This window comes from Eucyclogobius newberryi, unplaced genomic scaffold (genome assembly GCF_026437365.1).
Source record: "Eucyclogobius newberryi isolate DKJ021-1_F unplaced genomic scaffold, fEucNew1.0.hap1 SCAF_14, whole genome shotgun sequence".
Lineage (NCBI taxonomy): Eukaryota > Metazoa > Chordata > Actinopteri > Gobiiformes > Gobiidae > Eucyclogobius > Eucyclogobius newberryi.
Genome location: NW_027315768.1, coordinates 30,523,200 through 30,538,754, shown reverse-complemented (window position 1 = coordinate 30,538,754; position 15,555 = coordinate 30,523,200). Strand labels below are relative to the sequence as shown.

The window sequence follows — 15,555 nt, the reverse complement described above, 5'->3', positions numbered from 1 at the left end:
GACTCACTGATCCAGCACATGTCTTTGTATTTGTAAATCATAAAAAACTGTAATTGTATAAATGTCAGACAGATGAGGGAAACGTCCCAGGAAAAGCCTTTGATAGTAAAGTTACAGAGTGCACTTTTAAAGCCTCCAGTTGTACGTTAAGGTGCAGTGTATTGTTCTCTGCATTTGACCCGGCCGTCAGTGTCACTGGCACGTGTTCTCTCTCTGCGGAGCCAAACACAGCCAAAAACTGCGTTATTGTGAAAATCTGGGCAGTTATGTGCCATGTTCAGACCATAACACATCTCACTCGCTCTTTCACGATGATATTAGCTGACGTTCTGCTGTTTTTACTGCACCTGCTGCTATCTGAGACTGCTCAAATCTGACTATGCATGCAACAATTCATAATCAATGTCCCAACGCCTTCTAGTTTGATTTAACTGACTTATGTCTTACAATATTATAATCCCCTTGTTTAGGTTTGTTTAGTTTTCATATGGTTCACTTCATGACATGTTATCACCTCTGAGAAACATTTTAATGAAGGTATTCAAAAGAAACACACAAACATGTTTCAAACTTTATTTAAAATTGGCATGACAATTTTGAAAGGTCAAAGACATCTACAAAAAAACACACAGAACAAAAATAGTTAATATAGTTAAATAATAACAATTGTTTGAACAGTAATAGTTTGTATTGTTGTAGGTGAGCTAAACCAAAGCTCGTCTGAACCACATTCGAACTCAAAATTGTGACAAATATGTTGTAATAAATCAGGTATTTTTCATGATTTTGATTCTCCAGGTGTCATTTTTTATCAAGTTTAAAATTCCATATTGTAGCTGAAACTGTATATGTATTTTTCTAAACAATGTTAAAGTGCCATTTTGAATTCACAAGGATGATAAAAATCTGAATATAACTTTTAACATAGAGTAACAGTTTTTTTTTTAAATATTTCCATTTGCTCTTGTACTACTGCTGATACAAACCAAGATCATTCTAAAAATCATTCATGAGAGGTAATTATTTTTCCAGTTTTTGGTTCCATTTTTTCAGCTTTGATACTTAAAAAATCAAATGAAGTTTGCTGCTCCTCGTTCTCTCGGCCCCAGTGGTGTTGCTGCTCCTCGTTCTCTCGGCCCCAGTGGTGTTGCTGCTCCTCGTTCTCTCGGTCCCAGTGGTGTTGCTGCTCCTCGTTCTCTCGGCCCCAGTGGTGTTGCTGCTCCTCGTTCTCTCGGTCCCAGTGGTGTTGCTGCTCCTCGTTCTCTCGGTCCCAGTGGTGTTGCTACTCCTCGTTCTCTCGGTCCCAGTGGTGTTGCTGCTCCTCGTTCTCTCGGCCCCAGTGGTTGTCAAGTTTATATGTTGACAGTCCAGTTTATGTGGTTTTTGACTGTCAAGTTTATACAGGATGCTGGTCCAACTTGAAAAGACCCAGGAAAAAGACGCAAGTCGTAACTCAGCTTCAAACTTTTATTCCGTTACAGCAGAAGCAGCGGTAGAAACAGCAGAAGCGGAAGCAGGTCAAAAACTTTAACACAAGTGCAAAAATAAAGCACTTAATTCCTGTTATCTTTTAAACATTTTACAGAAATATAGTATTTTAATACTTTTTAATCATTCCATACAGAAATAATATAGTCTTTTAATTTAAACAATTAACTATTTCAGTTTTTAATAAATAAATACATTGTTTTAAGTAGTTTTATAATTCAGCCTAAATGATCTAAATTGCTTTAAGGTTAACAACTATTTCCCAACATTAAACATTAAATAAAATATTCCATTACATAAAACTTAAATATAAATGAAAATGTGATAAGGGCCAAAATTATCTCTACTTTACTGTAATGATTTTGCTTCTACAGTTAGAAAATGTAAAAATGTAACTGCTCCAACCAAATTAAATACCTTTTGAGCAGGTTTAAGTTGAAATAAATCTATAAATATTTTCCCAAGCAAATCAACTCACCAGTGCATCTTTGTTCTCTCCTGTTCACCCTGTGTTTGGTCTGTGCCCTGCACCTGTACTTGGCCACATTAGTCCTGCAGCTTAACCTGCCTAGAGCCCCATCTGCTGGCTAGATTGGAGATAGCCTACTTGGACCAGAAATTAACCAAAGAAAATAACAGAGTGGGAAAGAATAGTGAAAGGAGATACATGAGAAGTAGGGCTGGGCGATTTGACTTGACAGTGGTGTTGCTGCTTCTTATTCTCTTGGTCCCAGTGGTGTTGCTGCTCCTCGTTCTCTCGGTCCCAGTGGTGTTGTTGCTCCTCATTCTCTTGGTCCCAGTGGTGTTGCTGCTCCTCGTTCTCTCGGTCCCAGTGGTGTTGCTGCTCCTCATTCTCTTGGTCCCAGTGGTGTTGCTGCTCCTCGTTCTCTCGGTCCCAGTGGTGTTGCTGCTCCTCGTTCTCTTGGTCCCAGTGGTGTTGTTGCTCCTCATTCTCTTGGTCCCAGTGGTGTTGCTGCTCCTCGTTCTCTTGGTCCCAGTGGTGTTGCTGCTCCTCGTTCTCTTGGTCCCAGTGGTGTTGTTGCTCCTCATTCTCTTGGTCCCAGTGGTGTTGCTGCTCCTTATTCTCTTGGTCCTAGTGGTGTTGTACACAGGTCCTGCAGTAGCTGGGTCCACAGGCCCCGTGGCCCCGGTGCTGGTCCACACAGATGCTCTGCTGGTCACTACAGCAGAACATCTTCTCATCACTTCGTTGTGTTGAGAACAAATGTTTTCCTGGAGCTTGTGGGACAGCGCCACCAGCTGGTGTTTCTGTAACGCTGCAGCATCATAATGAGGCTGGAGGTGGCTCTCACAGTATGAAGCCACACACTGCAGACAGGACTGGACAGCTTTCAGCTTCCTCCCAGTGCACACATCACAGGACACATCCTGAGGTCCGGCATAGCAGCGGTCGGCAGGGGGCGCTGTGAGTCCAGTCTTCTTCAGCTGTTCTACTACACCTGCTAACATGATGTTTTTGCCCAGGACAGGCCTGGGGCTGAAGCTCTGGCGACACTCGGGACAGCTGTAGAGCTGCGTCTCGTCCTCTTGGTCCCAGTGGTGTTGGACACAGGTCCTGCAGTAGCTGTGTCCACAGGGAATAGTCACCGGATCCTTCAGTAGATCCAAACACACGGGACAGAAGAAGGCTTCTTGGTCGAGTGCTTTCTGTGCCATCTTTCCTGGATCAGAGCGACTGAGAGTTTGACTTTGACACTAATGAAACTTAAGAGTGAGAGCAGTGGGAGGAGTCAGGCCACACCCGCAGCTCTGTGTTTGAAAACCAACAAAAGTCACAAAAGCTTAGCTTTGTCTGGTAACAAACTCAAGTGTCCAAGTCAATCCAGAGTCCCCTACCCCGCAGACCTTAACCAGGAGGAACCTTCATCTTCTTCTTCAGTGTTTTACTGCGGTTGGTATCCAAGTGTTACATTACCACCAGACTTTATTCTTTAGACTTTATTCCAGGGCTGACTCTTCTTCATCTTCTTTGGCGCTTCCGCTGTACACCTTGGGCTTTATTCTTTAGGCTTTATTCTTTGGACTTTATTATTAAATTGTACGTCTTAGACTTTATTCTTTAGACTTTATTCTTCTTCCTACGCAAGTTCAAAGCCCAAGAGTTCTTTAGACTTTATTTTTTAGACTGTATTCTTCTATTTTGAACTCGCGTAGTATTTTTGTTCTTTACCAACTAGCCCGCACAAACATGATTTATTTATTTATGGATTATATTTCAGTATTTTGTGTTTCTGCCATAAAAGTAAACAATGACATTTTAATATAAGATAAAGATAAGATATTCCTTTATTGTCCCACATGGGGAAATTTCATTGGTGCAACGCAGGTAGATACAAAGGTAGATACAGAAGAACAGATCACTTATAGGAAGTCTGAAAAACACTTTCAGTAGAAGATCTCCTATAAATAAATAAAAACTCCCATAGACAAATAAATAAATAAATAAACAAATACCATTGCATGTGATCCCGACAGTAATTGCACATGAATATGTGTCACGACAGCACATAGATTGCACATGAATTTCACAGTAATTGCACATGAATTCCAACAACAATTGCACATCAGTATTAGGTTAGGTCAGTATTGCGGGTGTTCAGTACTAACAGTTTTTGTTATAAAGTCTGACAGCAGCAGGAAGGAAAGACCTACGGAACCTTTCCTTCACACATCGAGGGTGGATCAGTCTCTCACTGAAGCTGCTCTCCAGAGCGGAGAGAGTGTCCTGCAGGGGGTGACACTCATGGTCCAGCATAGATGTGAATCTAGCCAGGACCCTCCTGTCCCCCACCTCCTGCACCGAGTCCAGAGCACAGCCCAGGACGGAGCTGGACTTCTTGATGACTCTGTCCAGCCTCTTCCTCTCCCTCTCTGTGATGCTGCTGCTCCAGCAGGCCACACCATACAGGAGGGCTGATGCCACCACAGAGCCGTAGAAGGTCTTCAGGAGTGGCCCTGTCACTCTAAAAGACCTGAGTCTCCTCAGGAGGTAGAGCCGACTCTGGCTCTTCCTGTACAGTGCGTCTGTGTTATGAGTCCAGTCCAGTTTGTGGTTCAGATGAACACCCAGGTACTTGTATGAGTCCACTCTCTCAATGTCCCGTCCCTGGATGTTCACTGGTGAGGGGGCAGTGGGGTGGCGTCTGCGGAAATCCACCACCATCTCCTTGGTCTTCCCCGCGTTGATGAGGAGGTGGTTCCGCTGACACCAGTCCACAAAGTCCTGCGCCAGTCCCCTGTACTCCGCGTCATCGTCGTCCGTGATGAGTCCGATGACGGCAGAGTCGTCAGAGAACTTCTGCAGGACACAGCTGTCCGTGTCATGTCTGAAGTCTGCAGTGTAAAGGGTGAAGAGAAAGGGCGCGAGGACAGTGCCCTGGGGCGCCCCCACACTGCAGGTCCGAGTGTCAGACACACAGTTCCGGGCTCTCACAAACTGGGGTCGGTCTGTGAGGTAGTCCAGGATCCACTCTGCCAGGTCATACTCTACACCAGCCGTCTCCAGCTTGTCCCTCAGGAGCAGCGGCTGGATGGTGTTGAAGGCGCTGGAAAGATCGAAGAACAGAATCCTCACAGAGCTGCCAGGCTTTTCCAGGTGAGAGAGAGAGAGAGAGCGGTGCAGCAGGGAGATGACGGCGTCCTCCACTCCGATGCCAGACCGATATGCAAACTGCAGCGGGTCCATGGCTGAGCTCACGGTGGAGCGGAGGTGGTCCAGGACTAGCCGCTCCAGTGTCTTCATCAGGTGGACGTGAGAGCCACTGGCCTGATGTAGTCCGTGATGCACTCTGTGATGGTGTTGATGTCCTCCCCATGTGGGTCATAAAGCTCAGTCCAGACAGTGGTGCTGAAGCAGTTCCTCAGAGCCTCCTCGCTCTCAGCAGACCACATCCTCACCTCACGGGACACCACAGGCTGCCTGCGCACGATGGGTTCATACACAGGCCTCAGATGTACAAGGTTGTGGTCCGAGCTGCCCAGGGGAGGGAGGGGGGAAGAAGAATAAGCCTCCTTGGTGTTGGCAAAAAACAAGTCCAATGTTCTATTCTCTCTGGTGGGGCAGGTAACATACTGGGTGTATGTTGGTAGAACAGAAGAGGGAGAAGCGTGGTTAAAGTCACCAGAGATGAGGAAGAGAGCCTGTGGATGCTATGTTTGCAGCCTACAAGTGCAGGAGAGCAGTGCTTCACAAGCATCTTCAGCATTGGCAGACGGGGCCACATAGACTGCGATCAAAATCACATGTGAGAACTCCCGGGGCAGATAATATGGCCTCATGCCAATAGCCAATAGTTCAATATCCCTGTTACATAGCTGCTCCTTCACTGTGCAGTGTTCGGGTTTGGACCAGCTCGTGTTCACATACACCGCCAGACCTCCACCTCTTTTCTTCCCGGATTCTCTCGTTCTGTCCGCCCGCAGCAGATGAAAATTGTCCAAACCTACAATAGAGTCTGGCATTTCTGCTGTTAACCAGGTCTCTGTGAAAATCAAGACACTGCTGTCCCTATAAATCCTCTGGGACCGCATGAGGCTCGCTATTTCCGTCATTTTATTTTGAAGGGACCTCACGTTACCCATGACTACGGCGGGAACCGACTTCCTGTTTGTTCCTCTCTTCTCTCGGAGTTTACGTCCAGCCCGTCTGCTTCGTTGCGTTTTCCTTAGGATGTCCGCCGCGATAACGTGACGATCTCCGGGTAAGACGACTGTTCTCCGCAGTTTCATTAGTTCTTCCTTTGTGTAAACGCGGGGGGCGGGGCCGGAGCTGGGGGACTCAGAGCCAAAACACATCGCAACGACACGACGAAAACACTCAATCCAGCCGAATAAAGTCAAAACAAGTTAATTTAAAGCGATTCCAGTGCGTGTCCCGATCGTTCGTGAAGTTCCTCTTTCATATAAACGTGTATATAAACGTGTACCGACGACACGCCGTACTTTAGCGCGGCCGGAGGGCGCGGGGGGGGGGCTGGTGGGCTCGCTCGGAGCTAGCTCACGTCACAACAACACAACGAACGCAACGAAAAACGCTCAAATCCAGCCGAAAAAAGTCAAAAACAGTTGAATTAAAAAACTATTCCAGCGCGTGTCCCTATCGTGCAGTAAAATAGAAAAAATATACTAACTATATTTACAAAATATAGGAGATAAAGCACAATAAGTGTGAGAAAGAAGAGAGAGCGTTTACACCGGGCTGCCAGCTGTACCAGCGCCTTATGATAGATTTCTATTCAGGTGGAGGGCATTAACACACAACTTACAGAGGGCGCTTACACAGTTTTGGTCCTTGTAGCTCCACCTTGAAATTCGGAAAGGTAAAAGAATAAATTCCCCGTTATATAAATAGTGCATTCCTGTGAGAACCATAAAAATAACAGGAGCAATGTAGCAAAACGAAACAACACAATATAAAAAGCATTAAAGTGTTAAGCCCTTGTGCTTTATCCCTGCGACTCAATGCTCGTCTCCATCTGTGAAGCCAACGGCAAATTGTGTTGAAATATATATCAAGAAAACACTGAAGAAAATATGAGGTCGGAGACTTTGGGAGACAAAGTAAGATATACAATTGATGTCGGCGAACAAATGTTTAGACATTCCCTGTAACACAAATAGTTTTAATAAGTGGACAAATGTAAACTTGTGTAGAACTCAATTGTGACTTTTGATATTGGACATTGTACTAAACCAGGCAGCTACAGAATTTTTATATCTGTAACCCACGAGTATTTGAAAACAATATTGATGCCTTACAATATTATAATCCCCTTGTTTCGTTTTCTTTAGTTTTCATATGGTTCACTTCATGACATGTTATCACCTCTGAGAAACATGTTAATGAAGGTATTCAATAAAATTCAAGCTTTATTTAAAATCGGCATGACAATTTTGAAAGGTCACAAAGATGTCTACAGAGAAACACACAGAACAAAAATATTATCATTGGTGCAGTTTTAGATGAAATAAGAAAATCACTTTTTTTTATTCTGACAGAGCAAAGAGTTAAATACAGTTACAGTACACCGGGAATAACATTTGAACTGAGAACAAGTTCAAGTGAAGTTAGTTAAAAACTGTCTGATGTAAAATATGTAGTGAATATTTGAGTTTAGTTTGAACTGTAATAGTTTGAACAGTAATAGTTTGTATTGTTGTAGGTGAGTTAAACCAAAGCTCGTCTGAACCACATTCAAACTCAAAATTGTGTCAAATTAAGTTTTAATAAATCAGGTTTTTTCATGATTCTGATTCTCCAGGTGTCATTTTTATTCCACAAAGATGATAAAAAATTAGAATGTAGTTTTTAACATAAAATAACAGTAGTTTTTTATAATAGATATTTCCATTTGGTCTTATACTACTTCTGATACAAACCCAAGATAATTCTAAAATGATTAATGAAAGGTAAATTCCAATTATTTTCCTGTTTAAAAAAAAAAAAAAAATCTTCAGCTTTGATACCTTAAATAAATAAATAAAAGTCTTGGTATAAATTGTTTTTTTGAGAATCCTCATAAAAAGTATTTTAAACCTTTATTTAATTAGTTAAAAATAAAAGGCACAAATTTGATCCAAAACTTTGGAGAACAAAAGCTGTTATTTGAGTTTAGGAAAATGTGCCATGGATCCAATATCCCAGTCAATACAGACTCCAGCGTAGAGAGGCTGAGTGAAAGTGGTCTGGACTCTGTGGAGGAGGCTCATGGAACTCTCACAGACGCTGTAAAACTCCAAAACCCCTGCACTGTGGTCCAGGTAAACCCCGATTCTGGACGAGACCGGACTTGAGACCTTTGACCGGACTGAGTTAAACAGAAATGAATGACTGGTTTTGCCACAGTCTAAGGCCCAGGATTTATCATTGTATCCAAATACAATATTTCTATATGCAACTGCGATAAGAGCCCACACCCTGCTCCACTCCACCTCCCAGTAACAGCGCCCCGTCAGACTCTCTCTGCTCAGGACCTGTCTATAGTCACTGAATCTGTCTGGATGATCAGGATAACGCTGGTTTTCTCTCATAACTGTTACTCTTCGGTTTCCATCAGACAGAGACAGTCTGGTGTGAGCTGTGTTTAAGTCCAGAATGATTTCTGTATAATATTGTAAGAAGTCCTCTCTGGAGCTGGGTTCAGCTGGAGACACTAAAATCTGAACTGGACTCAGAGTCAGCTGGAGTTTGTCCCTGAGCGCTGACACAGCACTGGTCACTTCCTCAAAGTCTCTCCGGGGCCTGGTTTGAATCCTGGCTGGCTCTGTGCTCTGTGTGTCTGTGGACAGTGAAGCGTAGAGCTGTAGAAACTGGTTATGATCCGGAGTGAGGGACAGTGTGTCCAGCTCAGAGATGCTCCTCTTCAGCTCAGTCACTTCCTGCTGCAGTTGGTCCTGGAGCTCTTGGGAAAGGATCTGCTGCTCCACTTCAGAACGTCTTTTCTTCAGGACCCTCTCTCTGAAGCTGTCCCTGCTGCGCTGCACTGCTGTCTGGGCAGAGCGGCTAATGTCCTGGGCCTCCCGTTTGAGCCTCTTCAGCTCTGTCTCTTTGTCCTGGAGGCTCTGGAGCAGCAGGGCCCTCCTGGCCGGCAGCTCCGCCTGCTTCTGGGCCCTCTCTGCTGCAGAAGACACTATGTCGTGGCCCCGGTGCTGGTCCACACAGAGAGAACAGATGCTCTGCTGGTCACTACAGCAGAACATCTTCATCACTTCGTTGTGTTGAGAACAGATGTTTCCCTGGAGCTTGTGGGACGGCGCCACCAGCTGGTGTTTCTGTAACGCTGCAGCATCACAATGAGGCTGGAGGTGGCTCTCACAGTATGAAGCCACACACTGCAGACAGGACTGGACAGCTTTCAGCTTCCTCCCAGTGCACACATCACAGGACACATCCTGAGGTCCAGCAGAGCAGCGGTCAGCAGCGGTCTTCTTCAGCTGTTCTACTAAACCTGCTAACATGATGTTTTTGCCCAGGACAGGCTTGGGACTGAAGCTCTGGCGACACTCGGGACAGCTGTAGCGCTGCTTCACCTCCTCTTGGTCCCAGTGGTGTTGCTGCTCCTCCTCCTCTTGGTCCCAGTGGTGTTGGACACAGATCCTGCAGTAGCTGTGTCCACAGGGAATAGTCACCGGATCCTTCAGTAGATCCAAACACACGGGACAGAAGAAGGCTTCTTGATCAAGTGCTTTCTGTGCCATCTTTCCTGGATCAGAGAGAGAGAGTTTGACTTTGACACTAATTAAACTTAAGAGTGAGAGCAGTGGGAGGAGTCAGGCCACACCCACAGCTCTGTGTAGATCTGAGGAGGAAGCAGGAAGCACCGAGCAGCAACACTTTAGACACACACAGCTTTTCTCTGTCAACATGTGAAAACCAACAAAAGTCACAAAAACTTAGCTTTGTCTGGTAGTGTCTGAGTTAATCCAGAGTCCCCTACCCCGCAGACCTTAACCAGGAGGAACCTTCTTCTTCTTCTTTGGTGTTTTATGGCAGTTGTTATCCAAGTGTTCTTCTTCTTTGGTGTTTTATGGCAGTTAGTATCCAAGTGTTCTTCTTTTTCTTTGGTGTTTTATGGCAGTTGTTATCCCCAAATGTTCTTCTTCTTTGGTGTTTTATGGCAGTTAGTATTAAGTGTTCTTCTTCTTCGTTGGTGTTTTATGGTTGTTGGTATCATTGTGTTACATTCCCGCCACCTACTGTAGTTGTATGTCTTCTTTAGTTGTAGACTTTCTGCAGCGCTGACTTCTTCAGTGTTTTATGGCGGTTGGTATCCAAGTGTTACATTACCACCAGACTTTATTCTTTAGACTTTATTCCAGGGCTGCCTCTTCTTCATCTTCTTTGGCGCTTCCACCGTACATCTCTGGCTTTATTCTTTAGGCTTTATTCTTTGGACTTTATTATTGAGACTTCACTTGTAGTTGAACATCTTATACTTTATTCTTCTTCTTCCTACACAAGTTCAAAGCCCACGAGTTCAAAGCACATGAGTTCCAAGCCCACGAATTCTTCAGACTTTATTCTTTAGACTCTATTCTTTAGCCTTTATTCTGAACTGGCGAACTTTAGTATTTTTGTTCTTTACAAACTAGCCCACACAAACATGATTTATTAATGGATTATTTTTCATAATTTTGTGTTTCTGCCATAAAAGTAAACAATGACATTTTAGATTTCTATTCAGGTGGAGGGCATTAACACACAACTTACAGAGGGCGCTTACACAATTTTGGTCCTTGTAGCTCCACCTTGAAAATTCGGAAAGGTAAAAGAATAAATTCCCCGTTATATAAATAGTGCATTCCTGTGAGAACCATAAAAATAACAGGAGCAATATAGCAAAACTAAACACAGTATAAAAAGCATTAAAGGTTTAAGCCCTTGTGCTGTATCCCTGTGACTCAATGTGAAGCCAGTGGCAAATTGTGTTGAAATATATATCAAGAAAACACTGAAGAAAATATTAGGTTATAGACTTTTGGAGACAAGCTAAGACAAGTTATACAAATTGTTGTCTTAGATAAAATCGGCAAACAAATATTTAGACATTCCTTGTAACAGAGTTGAAATGAGTGGACAAATGTAAACTCGTGTAGAACTCAATTGTGATTTTTGATATTGGACATTGTACTAAACTAGGCAGCTACAGCATTTTTATATCAGTAACAAACAACGAGTATTTGAAAACAATATTGGTAATACTTTTTGAAGGTTTATGAAGGAGTCCAGATGAATATTGAAGTCTAGTCTTGAACCACTTCCTTACTACCATAAACTGTAACGTCCTCAGTTGTGCATTTTGGGGTTGTGATGGGCGATTATGATCCGATACCGAGTAATGCGACCTCAGCTATTATGACGTTGATCTGATACTAATATGTTTTGTATGAATCTGCTTTAAAATTACCTTTCCGTATAGGCTATTATCACCTTTACTCAATCCTGTTTGAATGGATTTAAAAATAAAATCTTAACTAAAACAATAAAAAACAATGCCCATCACTATTAAAGGTGTACTATGTGACTTTTAAGATGGAGACTGTTTGTCTGCAACGTCCACATGCAGGTCAGATCTTTAGCAAGCCCATCACAGTAATGTAGCAAAGTGGACTGGCACGTTAACTATTTTTCTCTAGCTGTTTACTAATCATCAACAATGCCACCTGAGATTATGGCTCAGGACCAATCTAAAGCACACACGTTCGTTGTTGGAATGACAGAGGCAAGGTTTAAGTTATAATACTGATAATTTATCATAACAATCATAAATGGTTTAACAGTTTGTTGTTTAAATAGTTTACTCCATTTAATGAATGCACTTGGAGTCAAGTTGAGTGCACAGAAAGGCACTCATACAACTATAGAACAAGAAATGTATGACTACGGTGGTAGAACTTCACTATAGGGTCTTATCTAAAGCAGGCCACAAACCTGAAACGAGGTGGGTGTAACACACGGCTCAGCTAGGGCTCGTACAGCGAGGCTTGACGCCGCAGGTAGCCGCCCGGCCTACAGCACGCCGTACATCCCGGAGGTCGCACACCACGCCGACCGATGTGTTAAGGAGCGATGTGGAGCAACACAGCAACCAGGAAGTGTGTGAGGTCAGAGGGTGAATGACGTCACCTGGCGCCAATTAATAGAGATATGTGTAGATCGATTCGCCTATCAGGGGTGTCTAAACAGTGGCAGGGGCGCGCCTGCAGGCTATACTGCCACACAATGCATGTTTGTCAAGATATTTTTGAACAATAAAAATATCGGTCATTTAAAAAAATGCAAACTAGAAAACATGGTAATACTTTTCAATATCTTGGGTGTTCTGCATTTTTTGCGGGATGTTTCGTGCGTTTTTGCGGAGCGAATCCTGCGTTTTGAGCGTCGGACCAGCGCGCGGGGGCTTTTAAGCATTGGACGTGCGTCCAAAACGTCCGACGTGGCCCAGCAACCAATCAGAGATTACCCTCCATTGACGTGTCACGCACTACCCGGAAGAAGACCAAAAACAAACCCCGCAACAATTTTTAAAAATCCTCAAGACGCAGCTTTTGGAGCAAATAATGATATTGACCAAATTCCGCTCAGGCCGCAGTTATTTTCTTACTTGGTTTACTGATTTTTAAATGAAATATATTGCACAGGCGGACGGAATATAAATATAATTTCAATATCAAAAGATGTTTTCTTCCGGGTTTGCCCAAAACGCACCACGGGAGGAGAGGGGGGAGGGGGGCGTGTAACAGTAGATTTAGCGTGTTTTAGACAGTCAGAACTGACGCTTAAGTGTGCGTCACTGCAAAACGCGCTGAAGAAAATGTGGTAAACGTGTTTAAAATGTGTATTTGCGATATAAAGGCGAGACAGGCGCACGCGCTCCCGCCGGGGCCGCGCGCAGGGACAGACCCGCTCCGTCACAGACTTCAGCAAGAGTTTGGCGAGAAATTGCTTTACGCGCTCTTGTCTTTTGACTTAATACCGTTTTATACATTTAATTTAATGCTATTTTGCTTTGTCTGCGGTAATAATTTATTTTATTTATATTGTATAAATCAATAATCTAAGTGTGGCGGATCCGTAAACCAAGTAATAAAATAACTAAGGCCTCACCTCTGAAGTATCTACGGGTCCCAGACAAACCCCGGAGCCAATCTCCTCCTATTTTGGACTTTGTAAAGTTAATACACCAAAGACACTTTCTCCACCTGTTCTACCGTCGCACAGCTACACGTGGAAACACAACAACTTTTAGCTCTTGACATTTAGCTCTTGGCCAATGAGTTTCTGTTAAACGGCGCAATGTCCCGCCCCCTCACGCCACCTGCGCTAGTGACACGCCCCAATCTCTCTGTCTGTTTCTCCAATCAGAAAACACACGAAACACAGGCAAACACTGACACGGAAAACATTGAGCATGTTTTCTTCTGATGTGGGAACACAGATGGATAATGTATTGACTGTTGCTGTGCGTAGCTTTGTGAGGAGTTTGCTGAGAAGTACACACTGTCCCAAGTCTGGGCATCGTCACTACAAGGCGCAGAGGCACTGGGAAAAGACACAGAAAACTCGTATAAGAGGTATTTATTTGACATAAAAAGACGATATAAACTATCAGTTGCTGCTGCAAAACACTATTTCTGGCATGGTTAAGTGATAAAACCTTGCTGTAAGCACAGAAATTCGTTATATTTGCACTTTTGGTTGTAGACGATCAAGACTGAAGCGGCCTTTTCTTGTTTTCCCTAGCGTGAGATCGAAGTGCATTCTGTTAATTGTTAAGATCAAAATGTGAAATGCACATGTTTGAAATCTAATGTTTACACTGTAAAAAGAATTTGAGAGGAATTGTATTATTCATGTTCGTGTTTTACTGCAGAGCATAATTGTTTTGTTTTGACTTGAAAATGTACTTAATATCGAAAAAGATTTATTTATATTCTTAATAGTATTATGACACTGTGACAGGTCAGGTCCAGCTCACGGTGATGGAGGGAAAGACACTGGGCGTTCCACTGCGCACATTGTATTCAAGATTTCCCACTGTACCTGAAGACAGGAACGCTGAAGACGGGAGGTGTGGAGCTCAAAAAGACTTTGGTCCTCACTTCTATAAAAATGGGGAGCCAGGGAACAACCTAGCGGAACAACAAGCTTTTCAGGAAAGGTAAATTATACATGTCAGGAAATGCCATTGTGAGTTGTGAGCCATAAAATGGTGATTCCATACAATGTGTTTTTACGTTTGCAGACTTTTATGTTACAAGTGCATCACATACACGATGCAGGAGCTGATGGACAAAGCAAACCCACAGTATCCCATGGTACCAAAGCGACCAGGACCCCCTGACCCCTACAGGCTTAGTAATGAAGCTTACCCCATTCCAGCATGCCTTGATCAGGAAGTCTCTGTTTAGAATAAACCCCAAAACAGGGAAGCCAGAGCTAGTTGCCCAGCTGAAGCTCTGGTAGTACCCTCCTCAGGCACAGCTCATCCACACGCTGCCTCCTGCCTCTACAGACTAGCCCAACTGCGGCCATCACAAGCTGACTGCGGCTGGTCCCTACCGCCATACTGACCAACAGGTATGACACATTTATAATTAGAATATAAAGAAGTAAACACAATGCATTGCACTACTTTTACAAACCTTATTGTAATTACAGCTATTGTGTTACAATAACAAAAAGTGCTGTCCAGTCACTGCGTCATAGATAACATTAAGAATAAATAATTTAATACTAAAACCCCCAAAAACGTGCTCACATTCAGACATTAAAGACTCTAGCAGTCTTTATTAATGAATGACATTAAATTCAATGTTTTAACTCTCTGTAAGTACACGTTTGAAAACCGTGTGGTCAGATGATGCGTGAGAGGACCCAGGGCAACGGCGTGTTCCAACTTTTCAAGAAGCTGAACGAGGAGTGTGGGCTGACCGTACGCTGCAGTACCTCCCGGCTTGAAAACCGTTTGTCACCTCTAGCATTGTGGAGTGTCCGGGCTTCTCTGACCCACCACCCCTCCCTGCCCTCCCCCTGCTGTCCGTGTACAGCAGGGACATGTGACCCGGCTGGATGAGGTCAAAGCCAAAATAACCTCAGTGTTTGGTTCTGTCCTAAAGATGGACTCGACCAATAAGGTAAGACTCATTTAATTCTAATTGTGAATGGATGGATGAAATCTGTTATGGGTGCAAACACGCATAAGAATGAATAACAATTACACTTGTAAATCTAATATTTTCATTTTATTTTGCACTTCAGGTGACCAAAAAGCTGGCTGGGGCACCGCAACCTGGTGCACCAACGTGGGGTACGAGCGCAGCCAGGTGTAGTGCTCGGTGCTCACTGCGGCAGAGGGGCACGGACTGTGGCCCATGGCAGCGGGGCTCATGAGGTGCTACAGGGTGGCAGGAAAGACTCCACCTGCCATCATGTACGTGGACAGAGATTGCTACAGCCCACACGGTCAGTCCCAGGTGGAGGGAGACCACCAGGCTCATCAAGGAGCTCATTGATGAGCTGGACGGTGATGGAGGGAAGGATGCGCT

The 15,555-nt window shown here is 43.9% G+C and overlaps 1 protein-coding gene and 1 pseudogene across 1 annotated transcript; both read right to left on the bottom strand.

The window, feature by feature from the left end:
* Nucleotides 1-2,107: 2,107 nt before the first annotated feature.
* On the bottom strand, nucleotides 2,108-3,255 carry LOC140359097 (E3 ubiquitin-protein ligase TRIM47-like; annotated as a pseudogene).
* A 4,705-nt stretch (nucleotides 3,256-7,960) lies between these two features.
* Nucleotides 7,961-9,720, bottom strand: LOC140359957 (tripartite motif-containing protein 16-like). The gene has a single exon (XM_072445212.1). It carries the CDS (start codon nucleotides 9,703-9,705, stop codon nucleotides 8,110-8,112), a length of 1,596 nt encoding a protein of 531 aa, XP_072301313.1. The 5' UTR covers nucleotides 9,706-9,720; the 3' UTR covers nucleotides 7,961-8,109.
* Between the last annotated feature and the right edge of the window lie 5,835 nt (nucleotides 9,721-15,555).

What these genes read in the sequence shown, in the direction of transcription:
- LOC140359957 (XM_072445212.1), bottom strand. Translation starts at nt 9,705, where the DNA reads ATGGCACAGAAAGCACTTGATCAAGAAGCCTTCTTCTGTCCCGTGTGT.